The 19,743-nt window shown below is 39.4% G+C and overlaps 1 protein-coding gene across 1 annotated transcript in view; it reads left to right on the top strand.

The window, feature by feature from the left end:
* The window catches only part of wdr11 (WD repeat domain 11), a 48,901-nt gene that overhangs the window by 15,051 nt on the left and 14,107 nt on the right, over nt 1-19,743 (top strand). Inside the window, exons 10-16 of the mRNA XM_046401378.1 lie at nt 93-269; nt 8,578-8,662; nt 11,752-11,858; nt 14,304-14,379; nt 16,113-16,221; nt 16,970-17,091; nt 17,650-17,797. Coding sequence (XP_046257334.1) covers nt 93-269; nt 8,578-8,662; nt 11,752-11,858; nt 14,304-14,379; nt 16,113-16,221; nt 16,970-17,091; nt 17,650-17,797 — 824 coding nt within the window. The remainder of the gene's footprint in view (nt 1-92; nt 270-8,577; nt 8,663-11,751; nt 11,859-14,303; nt 14,380-16,112; nt 16,222-16,969; nt 17,092-17,649; nt 17,798-19,743) is intronic.

Below are 19,743 nucleotides of genomic sequence, written 5' to 3'. Positions count from 1 at the left end.
ATGCTGAACATGCTCTATTTATTGTGTTTAATCTCCATTATAATGAATTGCTCCAGTGATTAATTAGCAGATTTTGTGGTTTTTATCTCCAGGTCAGACCTTGATGGCAGGTGAGGCTCCTCCTCCATCATCCAACCAGCAAGAGATCCAGTTGAAGTTCCTGCTGACTGGCCTTCTCTCTGGTCTGCCACTGCCACCATTTGCCATCCGCATGTGTCCACCTCTTACCACCAAAAACATCAACCACTACCAACCCCTGCTGGCTGTAGGTAGGTAACAGTGCACCACTGACACATATTCGAGAGCAACACAATGCTGGTGACATGGTTGGGGAATTTCACAAAACTCGTGGATATGTCCAGGATGATGTTTTGTTTCATCTTGATCCGTTGCTCCGTCGGTTGCATGAGTGCTGCAGTTCATAGAGAAAATGGCAAGTAGCTTCATCAAACATTAGTAAATGTTGCATGAACGCTGTGCACTGCTCAGTTAGATTTATGACTGTTGCATCTAAAAACGCTTAATTGCTTGTACATGTGAACTCTATCACATAATAGGACTGTGATGTGACTAGATGAACTTCTTGTTGGTCCTCAGCCCATGTGAGGAGTGAAAGACACTTGTTTGTATTTTTGATCCACATTCTGCAATCAGCAGGCCTTAGACTTTGTGCTTTTGTGACACTAGCATGCCAGTACATGATTGTGGAAATACTGAACTGTAGTACGCGTATGACTTGCTATATTAACATACTTTGGTTAATTAAAATAATACTGACGATAAATCAATAATGGCCACATAAAGTGACATAAAGGACCCATAATGATCCTGATTGTGGGCCACTGTGATTTTTTTTTTTTTGTGTCAATTACTGTAGCTTAACTTTGCTCAGTGTAGAGTTTTACAAAGCTTGCAGCATTCATATATATTTAGTGCAGGGACAGCATGTTTTTGGTGTGTTTAACATTTTTTGGAATTGGAACCTTTTGAACTGGATTCAGCTTTGGAGAGCATCAGCGCATCTTTCAAACCTCTAACAATATGAAGGCGTCCCCTAACCCACAGAAGATCGTTAATTTTCATTCACACATTAGTAGTAAGAAAAATTAAGCTTTCTTAAACTGTTTTATTTGTAGTTGATGGTCTGTAGTTGTAGTTTAGTGTATCATCACAAAATCCAGTCCATGACCCTTGTGTGACTGAGACATAGAGAACTCAGACACATTAGTTAGTAGTAACTGGTACTGCGAGTTTGTTAATTTTTGCACTGTAAAACATATTTTTGTATTTACTTCAGTCAATTAGTGAGTTAATTTGTTCTCTAAATCGTTAAATGGTCCTGTTCTGGAGCGGAGGCCCTGCTTCCTTTGCACCAGTGAAGACTGAGTGGAATGGTCTTACTCAGTCTTACTTAGTCATATTTTTTGATTATAGTGTTCATTTTTAAGCTGCAATATTTGAAGAATGCACAGTCTAAAGCACAAGAAGATACAATGCCTGTGTATTAGTTTTCAGGCTGATTCTCTTGTGGCTACTTTTTAGTGAAAAAAGAAGTGTTTATATATTCATGTGCATGACATATTTGCATTTTTTGGGTTGTTCGAACTTATTACATTTATTTCATTATGTCAGCGTTGATTCATAAATGAAGGAATACCTGGTAGAAGAGAAGAGCAATACCAGCAGCATTTTTTTTCATTGGCAGAGGTAAGTTATTAAATTTAAAGCCATTATCTGTAGAATTTGAAAATGTAACACTTTGTCACTCCTCAGTGGTAGCAGTAATATGTAAATAGTTTTGCTTTGATTCCCTTCCAATCAAAAGCAATGAATAAACAGGAAGTCACTGAGTCATAACCACATTTTGTTCTTTTAGTTTTATGGGCTAAGTGATGTATTTCACTTAAATGCCAATCATTTTTGGTCCAGGGAGAAATATTTCTTTCAAAAATAGCTATATCTGACTTTCAACCCAAAGTGCAGATGAGCCTCAGTAGAACTGACACAGAGAAGTGATTTAGATAATAATTTGTCCTGTAATCAGGCACCATCATTAGATAAAACTTTACAGTTTTTCTCTAGAAATAGCAGTCATATCTAGAATTTGTAATGTATAAAAACAGGCAAATTGCATATCAGTTTTTCAGAAAAGCTGCACATTTGTACATTCTAGGTCCCATTTACGGAAGCAAAAACTGTGATTCTTCAGTGTAAATTTTAGACCATTTTCAGGTTTCATTATATAGACAAAGGTGGACTTGACCAAAGAGCTCCTCACCATTATTTCACCTTGGCCATGTCCAATTTTGACTTTGAGCAGCACAATGTTTCCTGAGCAATTAGGAAGCATTTACCATTTTTATTTATTATTTTTTTGCTTCATACAAGCAGACCCACCAAAATCCAGACAGACCTTATTAATGAAGAACTGCTGGATCAACATCAATATCAACATATGCACACAGGAGAAAATCCCAATATGGGAAGAGTTTCAGGCAGACAGTGCATTTGAAGGCTCATCAGTTCAGCCACAGTGGAGAAAAGCCATATCTCTGTGACCAGTGTGGGAAGAGGTTCGGGTGGTATTCTGATTTGAGGTTTCGTAAGTATATTGACTTTGGAGAGTGTGGGAGACTTTCAGAAAGTCGTGGAGTTTTAGGGTGCATCAGGTTATCCACACTGGAGTAAAGCGTCATCACTGTACACTGTATTTTTGAAATGTACTGCCATAAATAAATGGATATTAAAAGATTGCATTTTAAGTTGTCAACTGTTACTGTGTTATTTCCACTGTCAAAGCTACAGCTCACAAATTTGAGCACTGAGAAGAAGAAGCTTCTTTGGTTGGTTATAGGAAATGTCCCATGATAAGAGAACAAAACAGCCAGTGGTAGAGGAGTGCTTTGGAGGAATTGGACTGAATGATTATGCAGCTGCAGCTACACATTTTAATCGCTTGTACATGCAGGCCCTTTATCAATGTGTGTTTGTGATGTGGGTCTAAAAAATAAGACATAATAAGCACTGGTGATGAATAGCACCAGAGCAAGAAACACTCTTTCATCACAAAACAGGAAATAAAAAGCTACCAATATGAAGGCAAGCGTTGAGTCAAGCAGGTCTGTACCTCAGAACAACAACACAATTATCGACTAAATTCATCCATCCATTCATCCACCCATCCTGTCAGTGTGAATAAATTTTTTCCGGAACCTTCAGGTCAGCAATTCCCAGTGATACTCAGAGTAGTTTTAAAAGAACCAATGCCAGTGTTTGTTTACAATAACTAATAATAACTAACTCCTGCATCATGTAGATTGCAATTGCTACTACGATTAGTTTTTTTTTCATGCTGTTATTTTAATGTGCATGCATCTCATTCATTTAAATGCATGTTTGGTTCTTAACAACACTTTCACTTATTTTTCGTTGGAGTCTAATTTATCTGTCTAGTTACAGGCTAAAGAAAATGATAACTTGAGTTTACCCAACACTAATGCTAGTAGTTGAGATGTCACTAGAGGGTAGGATTGGTTTATCAAAGACACTAGCGAATGCCATACAGTACATAAAATAAGCACAGCAGAAACAACAGACAGGTTGGACCACCATGTTTAGTGATATTTCTTTAATATTGCCACAGTGATTCAGTCTATTTGAACCTGCAATTTTTTCTTCCACTTCTGGCAGTGATAGTTTCATACTCCCATCTGCTTTTGCCTATTTCATTGCTTCAGCTCTATCAAACCAGTCTTTGCTAACTGACATCAATGCTAACCCTGCACCAGCATGAGAGTTGTAGACTCCAGACTTTAAAACTCTTGCATCCTGTGAAAGGCAGAGAGATTTATCTGGTGCTCATAGGCTTAATCGGCATTCTATGAACTTTGGCAGGGGCTTGACTATCAAGGATATTCATTTATATGTGAAAGTAACTACACTAAATTTGGCTTTGCATGTCCAGTTAATGTCAACTTTAAAAGATGCATGGGGGATTTGTTTTTTGATTTTTGTGAACTTGTTTCTTCACATATTGCAAATTTTCATCTTTGACCCAAAAAGAAAAATATTGATGATTTCTTGAATGAAATGCAGACCTCATTATGTCTAAATACTCAAGTCATTGTTGTGATTTTGACATTTAAGGCAGAAAGTGAGTAAGTCCATTGAAAATGACTGCAGTCTCAGCAGATGACGCAAAAGGCATAGAGTTAATTTGAAATATCAGCCTCTGTTATTACTCCCATGAGACAGCTGGGAGGCGAGAGGAAGGCAGTGAAGTTATGTTTTAAATCAGCACAGCAATTTTCTTTAAAAGCTGTTCCCTCATCTTCCCCACGGTAACAATGCCGAAAATTATGAAAGTCTAAATTTGACTGGGAAATTAGGAACAGACTCGTGTATGTAATATCTCCCCGTTTATGTATGTCTGTCTCTTGCTTTGTATGTGTGGACACACACAGCTGCTTGTGCAACAAATTCCATTTAAGGCCCAGGCATACTGCTGTCCTCTTCCCAACACAACAAACCTTCAGTTTAGTTGTCAAGCTGAAAAATAGGCTACTCTGAGTCCCCTGACGTAGCCCACATAAATTAATCATACTTCAAAGATACATTACCTCCTTCAGACACACAGACAAGCAGATGAGTAATAACACCTTCAACCTGCACATCTTACAAACATTTTCACTGGGTCTTTTTGTCTTTTCTGTTATGTTATGTGCATCATGTCCACGACGCTGGGAGACCTCTTAAGATCACTGCACATTATTACTTTATGACTGCAATACTTCTAAAAGGCCTAAAGGGACAACCTCTGCTGTTGTCCATCTGTTATTTACAGGTTCTTCTCAGGTGTGTTTTGTGAAAGTGAAAGGCCATCTGTACCTGAAGAACAACTGCCACCATTTTCTCAAAAGCATTAATTTTGGAAAGACTTTTCAGTTAGAGACCTGTAATTTTTCCCCCTGGTCATTTTGTGAATTCTAGAGCTGGTGCAGCAAGAGCACATCACTCCACAGATGGTGTGGGGTTGACTTGGCACAGCTGGTTCCCAATGGTGTTTTGAATCTTAAACTAGAATAAGGCAATTGAGTTTTCTGTGCTCATCGTTTGTCTGGTCCCCATAGTCATCTTGCAGAGTCAAGTAGTTAAACAGTCTCTAGCTACATTATTGAAATGTGCTTTTTGTTCGTTTTTCCTATGAGCTGGCTTGTGAATTGAAGTTTAGGGGACTGAATAATTACGTTGGGGAATTAGATGGAGGACAAATCTCTGCTGAATGGTAAAGGCAATGTCCAGGCGATTCAAAAACTGATGGATGTTTAATTAAAACAACATCTTGAGGCAAGTATATTTCATCTATAGCCAGTGTCCTGTATTAGCACAGTTAAGAATAATAAATATACTTTTTTAACAAGTTAGAAGTTACAGTGAAATTAGAAATCTGGTACTTGGCCCCTTGCCATGCTTCGTTCCTGCGTTGTGATTGCAGTTGGCACTTCTTCAGTAATGATGTCGAGTTTGGTGCAGTGACAGGTGTTCTGGCAGGTGTTGGCATGTGTCACCTATCCTGTTTACCAAGAGCCAGAAAATACACCTGATTACTAAATCCAGAGAGATCCATGGATGAATGCACAGCAGATACCGTTCAGGTTCTTTCTTGGCCTTTAGCTGAGTTAAAAGGGGGACTCACTCAGTCTCAATGATGTGACACCAGTCAGAAGAACAGCCAGGGAAAACCAAGTTTCTACGCCTTCCACAAGGTGCAAAAAAAAGCAAGAGATGAGCTCACTGCTGATGGTGTGAAAGCACTGGAGTTTGAAATTGCCATTCACAGTTTCATTGCAATTAGATAAAGGGCAGGATTGTTTTTCTGTTTTCTTTGCTTTATCTCTCACTTTTTCCTCTCTGCCAGTCTTTTATGCTCCTTGTCTCCAAAGGAAAGCTTACAGAAGCTGTGGTGCCAGGCCCACAGCCTTCCTTTTCAATGACAGTTATACAAACACTGACGAGCTGATATCCATTCCTAAGCATTGTTGTTGGCATGTCTAATTTATTTATTTTTGCAGCTATTCTTTGCTGCAATCTTTGGATGTTCAAAATGAAACGGTATTAAGAGTGCAGTAAAGCCAAAACACAAATTCTTCAGTTGCAAAATGTGGAAAATAAACACCCAAGTACTGATAGTACTGAAGGCAGCCAGTGAGACATGCACCGCCAAAAAACAAAACAATTATCGGACAGACTGGTTCTCATTCTCAGCTCCTATGGTCTGTCAAAGGGAGTATCAGTAATGTTTGTGCCACATTATGTGTATAGTTAGTTCAGCTGAGGATAGTCCAGCTCTGTCATTAGCTGCCCTTGGTGTTGAAACAAATCTGTTTTGGATTGGTATCCACTTTAATTTTGATGCATCAAATTTTTTCAGGAAATGATTCCTATCATTTGTGGCAGGATTTCTGCAACTCTGAGTGAATTAATTTAGCTGGGCATATGAGATCAAGTCAGACTACAGAAACAGACCAAAATAATGTTATGTTTGCAGATTTGTTTTACTGTTATTGAACAGATACTACAGATACAAAACAGCAATATGCCTTGCCAGGTGTGCAGAACCATTAGTAAGTATTTACATTAATTAGAATAACTGAGATAACCAAATAATGTCCAGTGTCTTAGGATGAAGCGAAGATTAATTTTTACTGCACTTTGAAAGGTTTGATTCAGGTCTACTAATGTGTGTCGTTAGCATTAGCCAAACTTAAACATTTATGGAAATTGCATATATGTGCATACTCAGTTTTTTGGTTTTTTTTTTGGTTTTTTGTCTGAAAGTAAGATGAGGTAGATTGATGCCAATTAACTAGAAGGTTACTGTGTTGGACCAAACTTAAAATCCCTTGTAATACCACAATTTGATATTTTCACTGTTAAGTTCTGATGCAAGTTAAGCAAACAAGATTTGACATGTTATAAATGGAGCTTTATATATAGGTGCCTTGTTGCCTTTAGACAGAGCCAGGCTTACTGTTGTCCCCTGTTTAAAGATAAGCTAACCCTCTCCTGGCTGTAGTGTCATATTAAACAATTAGATTTGAGAATTGTGTCATTCTTCTAATCTAATGTTTGCCAAGAAAGATTCGAAAAGTGAATAATAATTGTGTTTTGATTTGCTATCAAACACTAGTTAAAGCATCAAAGTGTAAGAATCCTGTTTTGCATTCATCTATGAAAAACTGCATGGCTAACTGCCAAACACTGGGTGGGCTCCACTATACTTCTCATAAATTGCATATTTTCGATTAGCCTGCCTGATGACTGTCTGACCCAAATTTCTCTTTTGATTCTTGCTCATGCGCTGTGACTTAATGTTTAAATCTGTGACAGAATGAAAATCCAATTTTTTCAGTGGTTTTCATCTCTCACCTCACCAGGCCATATGGAGGCATAGCATCGTGATCATCTTCATTAAATTAAACAAACCTCGGCTGCGAGGTGACTCACTGACAGGAGTTTGTCGGTTTATCTCCATCCAGCTAACCTTCAGCTGAAACATCCTCTCGTCTCACACTACGTGCTATCCATCAGTTACACGAGGAACTGGAGAGGAACACACACACACACACACACACACACACACACACACACACACACGGATGCCTTTGAGGCACTGCCTATCACCACCTCCAGATGTTGTGTCAGCATGTGGTCGTCTCACTAAGGCCCAGTGCAGACTGAGCAGTCCTTTGCAGAGGGACAGTGCCCGTCAGCCCAGCTCCATCATGCTCAGGATAAGTGTAGAAGTGAATGTGCTCCTGCAATAAAAAGAAATCCTTCAGACCTTACTAAACACTTAACAAACATTACGAGAATGGACTATTGTTTTGTTTTCCCCTATCCTGTGTTCCTAAAGCTCAGAGCTAAAATGCATCATCATTTTTCAGCTCTGCAGAAGATGCAAAGTTATTCAAACTCATCACTGTCAGAATGTGCTTGAATAAGGCACATTTGAACTTGCCCATCTCTTAAAAAAAAAAAAAAAAAATCAACTTTCACTGCATATGCTAAAAAAGTTATAAGTCGTTTTAAAGTTCAGTTTAACTTTTTAAAGTCAGAAACTTTCCCCCGAAAAGTAAAGATCAAAAAGAACTTTTAAGCAGATTGTGGTTTGATTTTTCTCTGTTACAGTATGAACGAATGTGGAAAAAAAAAAAACCCACTTTGTCAAACTGCCTCAGAGTTTCTGATCACAGTGTCAGATGTCACCTGCAGTATTTAATAAGGCGGAGTTTGGGGAGGGATGGAACTGTTTTGCTGTTTCCCTGCAGCAGATGAAACAGCGCGATGTTTTCCGGCTGTGAGCTGAGTGACGCAGGGTTTGATGTGCTGCCTCAATATACACCTACTGCGGTGGCAGGGAACACACAGGGCTGTCACAGTGACACACCGTCTCTCTGATCCTGCTGGAGGGTAGATGCTGCTAATATAAGTAACTGTATGGCTTGTGACCTCTTGTCTTTCTGTGACATTCTGTTTAATATTCCTTGTGCACTGCTCTCTGTCTTCTCCTCTCAGGCACCAGTAATGGCTCTGTACTGGTCTATAACCTGACTAGTGGCCTTCTCCACAAGGAACTCAGTGTCCACTCATGTGAAGTCAGGTAAGATTTTTGATACTATGATTTTGATTCTGTACTTAAATGTGTACAACAAGGCAGAACATTTCCAGAGTCAACAGTTCAGTTCCCACCGGTGAAAAAGGGTCTGCACTTGTGCTCCCCTTTGAATGTAATATCTTTAAAATGACATGTTAGATGAGCTCCAGTGGCCAGTCGAGTCAGCTTGAGGGAGATTGATTTTCTGTTGATTGTTTTCAGGCTCATTAGAGATTGTGGAGGCAATTGGCAATCACATAATTAGAGTGCCTCGTCAGCTCTTGTGTGTTAGAGAGAATTAATTTCTAAACTTGCTTTATGGGGGTTTTATCTGAATATTCTCAGAGTGCCTGAGCTGAATATGGTACTGTTGGCTTGAAGAAATAAACAAGCACAACAAGCACAATCAAAGAATCCCAATAGACTTGGAGATAGTGGTTAAAGATATAGTGTGCACAGTCTAACAACGTATTGTACACTTTATAATGCACACTACAAAGCAACCAAGCTTTAAAAAATCATCCAAAAGGTAATATGGCAGTAGGATTGCTATTATAGGCCAATGAAATCATGAAGGCCACAAATAAAAATGCTTCATATTTCAAAGTGAGGATCTGGTTGAATATTATGTACAGTGGAGCAGGTAACAGAAATATCCTGGCACCACAAACTATGTGATGAAGCCAGAGCATATTAGGAAAAATATATATGTTTTAAAATTATGTTTATCCTGACAAATAACTGTGAATTTGATACCTGAAATGTGAGTGAACACACAGGGAACTTTGATGCAATGATGTATTTACTGCTACTTATTCTAATTACTACTTAATTTGGGAGTCATAACAGTTTTATTTATATAACCTAATATCACCAATCACAGTTTGTCTCATTTGTAATGATCACCTTCTGTCCTGAGACTCAAATTGGACAAATTAAAAACTCCACAAAAAGTAGGGGAAAAAAGCAGAGTGGCGATCCCTCTCCCAGAATTGACAGACATGCAATTGATGTTGTGTGCATTCTGGTCTATACAAATTATGAAGACAAAAGAATCTGGTAATTGGTTAAAAATATGGCAGAATGTGGAAGAATTTACATTACTGAGGGAACCACAGATTCTCTGTTTATCCTGTTTGCACCTTCCTCATAGCAGAAATGATGAATTGTGATTGCTAGAAAAACGCAACTCTTGCTAATATTATTAATGTCGGACTCTTCGTATTGGGTATGCTGGCTCACTGGATCTCGTAAGTAGAACTGAGCCATCATTAATGTTATCAGTTTCATCGGCATTTTTTTTCTGGTATGCTAACTCAATTTCTGCTGGAGAAAATTCTATCGACTTCTGGGTGAAATGCATGCTGCATATAAATGTCATGTCCCATTACTACTTGGAATAAATGACCTGAATTTATTATGGTGGAAATCAAGCCACATGTTCAGGCTCCCCTTGTAATGTTCCTTTAACCTCTGAACACCACATAATTCCCTCAAGTAGCTAATTAATTAACCTGTCAATAACATATCAAGTGGGCCATGCAGGTAGGGGCCATTTTCTATATTAGGAAACTTCCTGTTTCTGGTCTTAACCAAGCTTTTTAACTAGGAATTAAAAATTTAAAACATGTCCGTGTGGATAAATGTGTTCAGTGAATGATATTCAGCATCATATATTAAGTTGTATGTTTCTTAAAGAATATCATTCAGTGTTTTTCTAGTTTGACAGACAAAATTAACGTCAATTAAAGGTTAAAATTATTTACAAAGACTGGTTTATCCAAGATAAGTGTTGGTGAAGGCCTTAAATCTAGCCTCTTAGCTAGTGCTGTTGTATTTACATTAAACTTTGTTATCATGCTGTGATTCTGCTCAATGTATTGGTTAATTACAGGCTGTGAGGCACTGAAAAAGGATGATTTCAGTACACCCACCACTTTCTGAATGCCCCAAAATGCAATAGCCAAACATCAACAAAGAGCAGGCTGTGCTTCATTAGTTAGTATTCTCTAATGAGAAGCAAAACTATTTCACCAGGATTAATTAAGCACAAGATTGAATCAATTAATGCTGTTAAGAGATTGATTGGGAGCAAGCACCATCCTTTCAAGCAGAGCCAGGCTTTCTTTAATGAGAGAAGTTGGTGTCCACAAATGCAAAACTCCAGCAAACTTTAATGAGCTATGCAATGCAAGCACAAGTTACTTGAAATTTCTGTAGCTCCCTCTGCCTGTGTGTATGTGTGGGTTAAAATCAGTGAATGGTTTTTCTCTGCCTCCTTTTTGTCAGTTGGTCACTAAGACTTTGATCTGCTGTCATGGCACTCAGTAGCTGTCTCTTCATCTGCTTGTCATCTCTTACTCAACACTAATGTACCTTGTGCATATACTGTTTAGCATATGCAAGAATGCTGCACACTGATTAGCTGCTTGATGTTGCCCACTGTTCTGGTGTATTTGAACCTCTCAGTTTTTTTTTTTTCAATGACCACATCACAAGCAGAGCATGAAAATAACAAACATTTAAAAATAAATGAATAACACAGTCGTGCAAGAACCCATTCTCAGACAATCTCATCAGAGTAGTGTTGAAAACGCCTCCGTTGCATATTGCCTCTTCCTGCATAGACACACATGAGCACTGCTGTGACATACAGCATTAAGTTCAAAGCTGTGTGTTTTCTGTGGTGGCGAGAGCAGAGGTGCTTTATGGAAATAAGTCCAGCACCCCTTGCCCCGGCGCAGCCATGCCAATGGAGGCCTGGCTACTTAGCATCTCATTTACATTTAGTGGAGAAATTGACTAATTAATCATGTGGCTATTTACCATCTCATTACCGTGGAGTTTTTGCTCCCTGAGCTGGGCCCACTTCTCAAAATTATTCATATCTGACACTTGCTGGCTTGATTTGCTGTACATTTTTACACTTTCAAAAGGGATTTTGTAAAAGTTTTGGGTGTCTCATTTACCTTACCGCTTGCCAGTATGTGGTGGAGAAATACTGGACAGTGATAAGGCAAGTTTTAGATAACAATGTTATTACTTGAACTAAAAACTTGTATGTGTCTGTATTTGTTTGTATGCTTATTCCACAGAGGGATTGAATGGGTGAGTCTTACCAGTTTCCTGTGTTTTGCAACTTCTGCTCCCAACAACATGGGCCTGGTGCGAAATGAACTGCAGCATGTCGACCTACCTACTGGTGAGAGACGCATGCACGCACACACACTCCTATTATGAACTGTACCTGAGGGTGAGATCCAGCATTTTTACGCTCGTCTTTATTCTTGAGGTTTCTCTTATGCTCAGGGTTCCTGAGGCCTTAACAGCAAAGAAAATGGACATTTCAGTCCCCTTGACCTTCTTTTTCTCATTTTTATTTTTGTGTCTATGTGGTTTCTCGAAGAGACTCTTCCTGTTCTTCTCCAGGGGGTACTTATACACTCTCCCAAATTAGATCCCAACTAAACAGTGTTAGGATATCACCAAGGGGTGCCTTGCTCTCAAAATGAGATCGTATCATGGCTTCCTGCGGAGCGACTTATATCCCTGCCTGTGCCCCTTGACAGTTCAATAGAATTACTGCACTAGCAGTGACCATTGTGTGTTTCTCCTTCCTCTAGGGGGTGGGAAGTGTACAGTGCTACATTTTCAAGAGAGCTGGAAAGTAACCTGAATGTGCAGTAATAAGTGGTCATGAGGAGGTGGCTAAAGGTTTCAGTGGAAAAAAAAAAATCTTTCATTTTAACTAATATGTTTATATGAGAATTTATATGTAGGCAGTCTTAGGTATGCACTTTTCACAGATCTGTCAATATTCATACGCATCTACTTCAGTTGAAATATCGGGTCACTGAATTAATCCCCAATTCTTTCAAGGACAACGTCAACGTTGAAGCTAAGTCACTTCTGTAATGACTCACTCTTAAGCACCACAGTCGTCAAAGTTAACAGCCCTCTGCATTAGCTTTGGTTACAGACCCTCACACTTTCCAGCAGATGTATACCTCATCGTTATATCTTGTCAGTTCAAATGACTGAGATCCTCCAAGGTGTCCTTGACTGCAAATGTAGTTGCTGATAGGGCTGTGGGAATCTCACTGTCGTGCCTCTCGGATAGGCATTTTTTCCTGTTTCACCAAGAGCTAGATGGAAGAGATCAATATCAATTTAATCTCTGTGTATTCAGTACAGAGATACAATGAGCCTGGGACGTGTTTAGCCTAGCATAACACCAAAATGACAGGAGAAGAAAGTGGAAACAACTCACAAAACTCCATCAAAACAGAAATCTTCTTTTATTTTATCTTATCTTATTTTTATCTTATTTACAGGTTGCTGAAATAAAAAATAAAGACACTGTGATTTAACAAGCATGTAAAGATGAGACTTTTTTATTTTTCATTTGTGAGATACAGTTTTTAGGGTACTTAGATGTTTAAATGGCAAATATACCAATTAGAATTGCAATTGCTGCAACACCTGGATGTCCTGAATCATATTCAGTGAGACAGCACAATTTTGTTTCTGTTACTTGTGCATTTGTCTCATTTATTCAGGGAAAGTGAGTATATTTTTGCACAAACAAGTCCTCAAATAGAAGAGCAGTAAAGTAGGCTCTGTACTTAAAGATTCCCATATTTCACCTGTAACTTTAATCCACTGAGGCAGACACCTTGTGGCCTTTACAGCTGCAGCATTTTCTGATAAGATTTTGAGACTCTGGGATGGAGGATCATCTTCCTCGCTCACCTCATTCAGTTGTGCTGCTACCTTGTTTCTGCAGTAGTGATAGGAGCTGACTGTGGGAAGTTAGTGCTGAGAAGTTATAGTGAACTCAGTTTCCTTTGCCTTGTACACAGAATGAATATTTAATCTGCGTGCAGATCATAATTACACATTAGGATAACATAATCATTTATACATGCGTGATGGTAGCAGGTGTCGTCTGTTCAGCACTTTGATGCGTCTTTCCAATAATCAACATCATCTGTGTGTTTTTGTGAATGCCAGTTTGACATACGCACATTAGAGCCTGTGGGCTGATGAGCTGCAGAGTGAGGTGCCATAATTGACACTTTCCAATCATGCAACCCCTCCCACTGTGTATGACTGAGGAAACAAAAGTGGAAATTCTGACGAGGCCTGCATTAGCCTCTTGTGCACCACAGATCTTCCACGTTTTCTCCACACCATATGCTTAGCTATACCCCCCGTGGTATGCAACAACTACAGTCTGAACAGCCCTCCCTTCCCCAAATATCCACAGGCAGCTCCCACTTGTACATTTTAAACAGGCAACCTTCCTTAGTGCCCTTTGCAAAATCAGATCAGCACTTCCTTAGGCAAATGTGATACCATACCTGAAGGGCATTTTGTTTTGTTTAAAGGGGCACCTTGATGCTCTGCATAACGAGACCTTCAGTAGGTGGACAGTTGTGAATGAAAAGTAGGGATTACAGCAGGTGGTGGGAATAAGTTTGCTCGTCTTGCTCGTGAGAAACAGAGGAAACGCCATGGCACTAAAGTGGAATGAAATGAATCACTCCCTTCATAGGTGTAAAGAAAGATAAGATCTTCAGCCTTCCATCATCACCTTCTCACGTTCTCCCCCTCTCTCTCCCACTATGTCTGTTGTGTCTTCCAGGCAGATGCTTTGCATTCAGAGGCGAGCGAGGAAACGATGAGCCACCCATTGAGATGATTAAAGTGTCTCATCTCAAGTGAGTTTTCAGCTGCCAACAAACCCAAATACCAACAACACCACACAGACACACACACACATTTAAACACAGACTGTGCATTTACACCCACACACATCATTTCACCTTATCTGCCTGGAGCTGTCTAACCTTTGTCTCTATCTTCATCTATCTCTCAACATTTAATTCCATATTTTTATCAAGAGCGGATTGCCGTTGCTTGTTTTTTTTTCTAAGGTAATAACCAGATATGAATTCCAATGAAAGTTTGCCCAAAGAGCAGAAAAGCACAGATCTCCCATTAATTGTCTTGTTTATTTATTGTTGTCCCCAGAAACCTCAACACATTCATGTTGTGTGTGCAGGTTACGATCATCAATATTATATCCAAGTATTTATCACTGCTGTATCTTGTAATGGGACTGTAATAATCAGAAAAATAACAGGGCACGCATTAATAGTCATCACACGTCCTTTCAGGAATTAAAAATACACAAGGTTATCAGATAACAGCTGTCTCTTGTATACGCAGATGCTTTTGATGCGTCTGACTGTTTGAGAGCACTGTGTTCTACCAAGCTATCTTTGAGAGTCCTAGCCATGTGCATGCATTTAGAACATGAATAGGTGCTTAATTATACTGGAAAGTGACACTTCTGATTATTCTGGCTGGAGTTGCATTTTTCCTTTATTTCTTATACCAGCTAATGTCTCTTATTTCTAGTATGCAATAAGCAAGCCGCTGGTGCCAGTAGATACATTGCATACCATCAAACTCAATAAAAAAATATTATCCATTATATCACATTGAAGCTGCTGAAGATAATTGATGTGATGCTTGGTTAGCAGGAACGGTTGCCATTTTGCACCTTAGTCGGTTCAATTTCACACTAAATTAAAACTCCTGAATGTTTTTACTTAAACTACTTTCTGGAACAGCCCTCCTTTTTGCTTACATATTTTTCATCTCTTCACACGGTGTTAAGCTTGTACAACTATACACCCTTGCAAAGGAGTTGGGGGTCTGGTATGATTACTAGCTTACCATCGCTAATGTTGGCAGACTTCAGGTTAATATTATTGTTTAACACCTGCAGTATATCATATCTATCTTTTCATGTATTATCCAGGCTGCCACAGATCACAATCTTGTAATAACAAAGACCTTGGGGTTGTAGTTACGGAAAGAGAGAGGATACATGCTTTCAAAAGCTGAAGCTCAGTGAGGAGCTGCTCAGTACTGCAGTGTTTTAGCACTCTTGAAGTCTGTGTTGCTCCCCTACAGCAGCTGAAGGTTAGATATTTGCTCTTGAGCATTTTTCGTGGTAGTTTTTTGAGAGGGGGTGCCTGTTACTTGGTTATATTGAGTTTGCTGTAAGATTCAGGCCACCAGTCTTAATATTTATTATTCATACAGTAGATTCGAGAAAATTCTTGTTCATGGTTCCCATTTCTTTCTTGCTGTAAGCACCCGTGTAGCTAAGGCATTCTGCAATATGATTGGAGAGTTAAGCACTTTCTCAAAGCTCATCTTTTTGAAAAAGTTCAACATTCATCAATCTATAACTTTTATTGTTCCACATGAGCACAGAAAGCAAACTTTGTAAAACGCGATGACATAAATTTGGATTCATGCTGTCACTGTCATGCTGACGTGTTAACCGCTAACTTGGTGGCTGACTGAGCATCCGTAGTGGTGCAGTGAGAAATGTATTTTTTGAATTTGAATGTGTGTTTGTGATGTCCATCTTCAGACAGTACCTGGTGGTGGTGTTCAGAGACAAACCCCTGGAGCTGTGGGACATCAGGACGGGGACGCTTCTGCGGGAGATGGCTAAGAACTTCCCCACAGTTACTGCACTGGTACCGTCAAATCTCCTTCCTAATAAAAACTGGGTCCTTTACCAATCTATATTTCTGAGGTGGTAGTGAAATTCAAGGAAAAAAACCATTAGTGTAAAAACTGAAATGTAACAAAAGGTATTAATGTGTGTTCATATAAATTCCAGCTACATAACTGAGCGTCTCCAGTTCACATATTTGCTTTAACAAAATACACAGCAATTGCTGCACTAAAGCTCATTGTTGACTCTTCCCTTTGTTAATAGTCTCTTATACTTTCTGACCCCTTTCCCTTCTTGTGTTTGTGTTGGCCATTTGAAAGATTAGTCTGAAATTTCCCCTAAGCTCAGCAAAGAATAGTGGCTTCATTAAGCCAGAGAAATGCTCATAAAAGAAGAGTTATGCTGGACAAACTTTACAGTGGGGTATTAAAATCCTCCACAGCGCGAATAAAAACCTTAATAATACATGCTGGACTCCCCCAGCCCCATATTGCTGTCTCATTTCCATATTGATTATAACCTGGAGTCAGCCAGACTTCAGCCACAGTCCTCCTGCAGTCAGACAGGAAGGCAAGGGAAAACAGCTCTCCTGGGTGCCTTAGTTTCATTTTTGTGAGCATCTACTGTACCTGCAAATCACTTTCCCCCCGTCACCGTGTGCCTGCTTCTTTGCACTTTAATGGTTTGCGTTTGTGTCAGCAAATATGTTAGGGTTAGGGCTGTGTCTGGGGCTGTAACATCAACCCTACGCGTGTGTGTGCAAACAGGAGTGGTCCCCGTCCCACAACCTGAAGAGCCTAAAGAAGAAGCAGATGGCAGCGAGGGAGGCCATGGCTCGGCAGACGGTCTCAGACGCCGAGCAGAGTAGCGTTGAATCCTCAGTCATCAGGTCAGTGTTATAAAGACAAAAATTTTGTTGTTGGAAGCCTTTTACCACGATAGAATACCCACAGTTTCTCAGACCCACTCTGAATAAACTCCTCCAACGCCAGACTGAAGTCACATGTGCTTTTTTAAAATATTGTAATAAAATCATGCAGTAAACTACCGTTGCTCTGTTCAGGCTAGAAATCATATCGTACCTGATAAACTGATTTGTCCACATGTTGGAAAAATTGCTAAAACTATATATTATTTTAAGCCAGTTTTGATGCATTTACTTACACTAAACCCAATCTATCTGTAACTCGACCCTGTTTGAGTTAAAGCTACTATGCAAAGGATCGAAATCTGCAAATTTAACAGTTCAATCAAAATTTCTCTACTCCTTCCTTTTCATCTTAGTTGACTTATTCCACAATCTATCCATGTCGCCCCTGACAGTAGCAGAGGTTTCCCCTGGGTTACCACTGGCCTTACTACTGTCAACAGCAGAATATCAAGAAGTCTTGCCAAAGTATTTCCCACTGGAAAGAGGGTAAAAAACTGACATGTTTCTTCACTACAGTCTCTTGCAGGATGCTGAAAGCAAGTCAGAGACCAGTCAGGCCATCTCAGCCAGGGAGCATTTTGTATTCACTGACACAGACGGGCAAGTCTACCACATCACCGTAGAGGGCAACACAGTCAAAGATGGTGCACGAATTCCCCCTGATGTGAGTCCAGGGACTATGTCTCTTTTTATGTCTCTTTTTTACTTCATATGTTCCTGAAGTACGTCAAGGTCATCCACACTGATCCATGCACAAAGCTTTGACGACTTGTTTCTCTCCCTCTCCATTAAGTATCATATTCTGTTAATCCTTTCTGAACATTTAGATCTAAATATCTTTTCTTTTCCCTGCTTACAAGCTGCAGGCATCCGTGTGTATCCTACTTCTACTTTTGAGTTTTCCTCTTTCCTCTCTCTGTAAATGAATGTACCAATCGATCATCTGTGGAATCTAATAATCAGTATTTTCTCTCAGTATTGTAACCTACACAGTCCCTTATCTGTATTTCATCTTTACACAACACACCATATCCATCATTTTTATAGAAGAACAACAGATATGTCCCCCTTTGTTTGTTTTTGGGTTTTGTTTTTTGTTGTTGCTCTGGCAGCATCAAGGATGTTCAAAGGTTAAATCTTTTCCTTTTTTTCAATATAGACTATTCTTTTTCAGTTTCAAAGAGACTGAAAAGATGATAGTGGAGTGTTCATCAATTACCTCCCTATTTTTGTGATCGAAGGTCTTCATTGTGTCAACATTTTACAGAGTTTTGGAGCTCAGAAGAAACACTGAAGCATCTGCCCAATTTCCTCCTTTACAAAGCAAAAGTCATCACTCCCCTTCTATATTCTGTGTGCTTCAGGTGTTTTTTTGTGTGGGACTTAGATGTCGGCTGTGTAACGCCAAATGGTCAAACTAATGTGTCACACTTATAGTCTTAAACTACATGCAGTCAAGGTGAAGCTTTTTCAGATATATTCTGCAGCTTTTGTTTCATCTCGTTTGTGCCAGATGACACCTTTTAATGTTCAAAACAAACAACCAACTGAATGTGTGTGATTTTGGGTGTGTTATCAGTTTGTTCCAGATTATGTTTTGCACTTGTACAATATATATAAATAACTCTCCACTGGTTCAGGGTATGACTCAGAGGAACATGAACGGTTACTGTATTTGCCTGTAAAGCATCTAATGGTAATCTTGTTAATAACGTGCTTTGACAGCAAAATGGCCAGGCTGGTAAACAGACAGGCTTTCTTTTCGCCTGAATGATTACAATCACAGCAGCAGGATGTTGTGATTACTTTACAAGTCGACGTGTCACCACTAACAAAGAACCCTTTGATTGTTGATTAAAGAAACGTGTTTACTCTCCCAAGCATCCATTTTACACATAAGTACCATGTAATTGCAGCTAGTTTTGAGAAGTCTTTTAGAAGACATTAGATTTGGGAACTTTCTTGTCCTCGTTATTGAGTTGCGACTTCAATTTGCGTCAGGCTGAATGGTGCTGTAGAATAGGTAGCACCTTCTGTTTTTGCTTTCGCTTGTCCGCATCTTTTGTCAACAAACACAACACAGTCACACCCCCTCATCACGAACATATATCCATTTTTATTTCCTTTTTTCTTTCGCGGTGGAAAAATTCAGCTTGCTCTATAGAATATTTCTAAAGGAAAGTCACAAAAGTTTATCAAATTCTCAAGTCGGTTTCTGTGCAGCCGATTGGATTGTTAGACAGTCAATGTTTTGCTCGCTCACTACCTGGATCTATTCAGAGCAGACAGAAAGACGCTGGAGGTTTACCTGGGGATTTCAAGTCTTACCTTCGTGACTGCTGCAGAGTTATTGCTCATAGATTTGCATACCCCAATAGGTTTTACAGTCCTTTCAGGATGATAGAAGATCTCCATATCTCTGTCAGAAAACTGACAAAACTCTCCTAAAAAGTTTTGTCCTATCATCCGCTGTGTACACACTAAAGGTGTGCTGGCACTTTATGTCTTCACATCAACACTCTGTCTTGTGGTGCAGCCTTATTTAAACTGAGATGTTGTGTTTGCTCACCTTTCTGCTGCCACTGATATTTTGGAGTGTGGATTCACACT

The sequence above is a fragment of the Scatophagus argus genome, chromosome 10 (assembly GCF_020382885.2).
Source record: "Scatophagus argus isolate fScaArg1 chromosome 10, fScaArg1.pri, whole genome shotgun sequence".
NCBI lineage: Eukaryota > Metazoa > Chordata > Actinopteri > Scatophagidae > Scatophagus > Scatophagus argus.
Note: the sequence above shows the minus strand (reverse complement) of the source record. Positions and strands in the feature narration are given on the sequence as shown.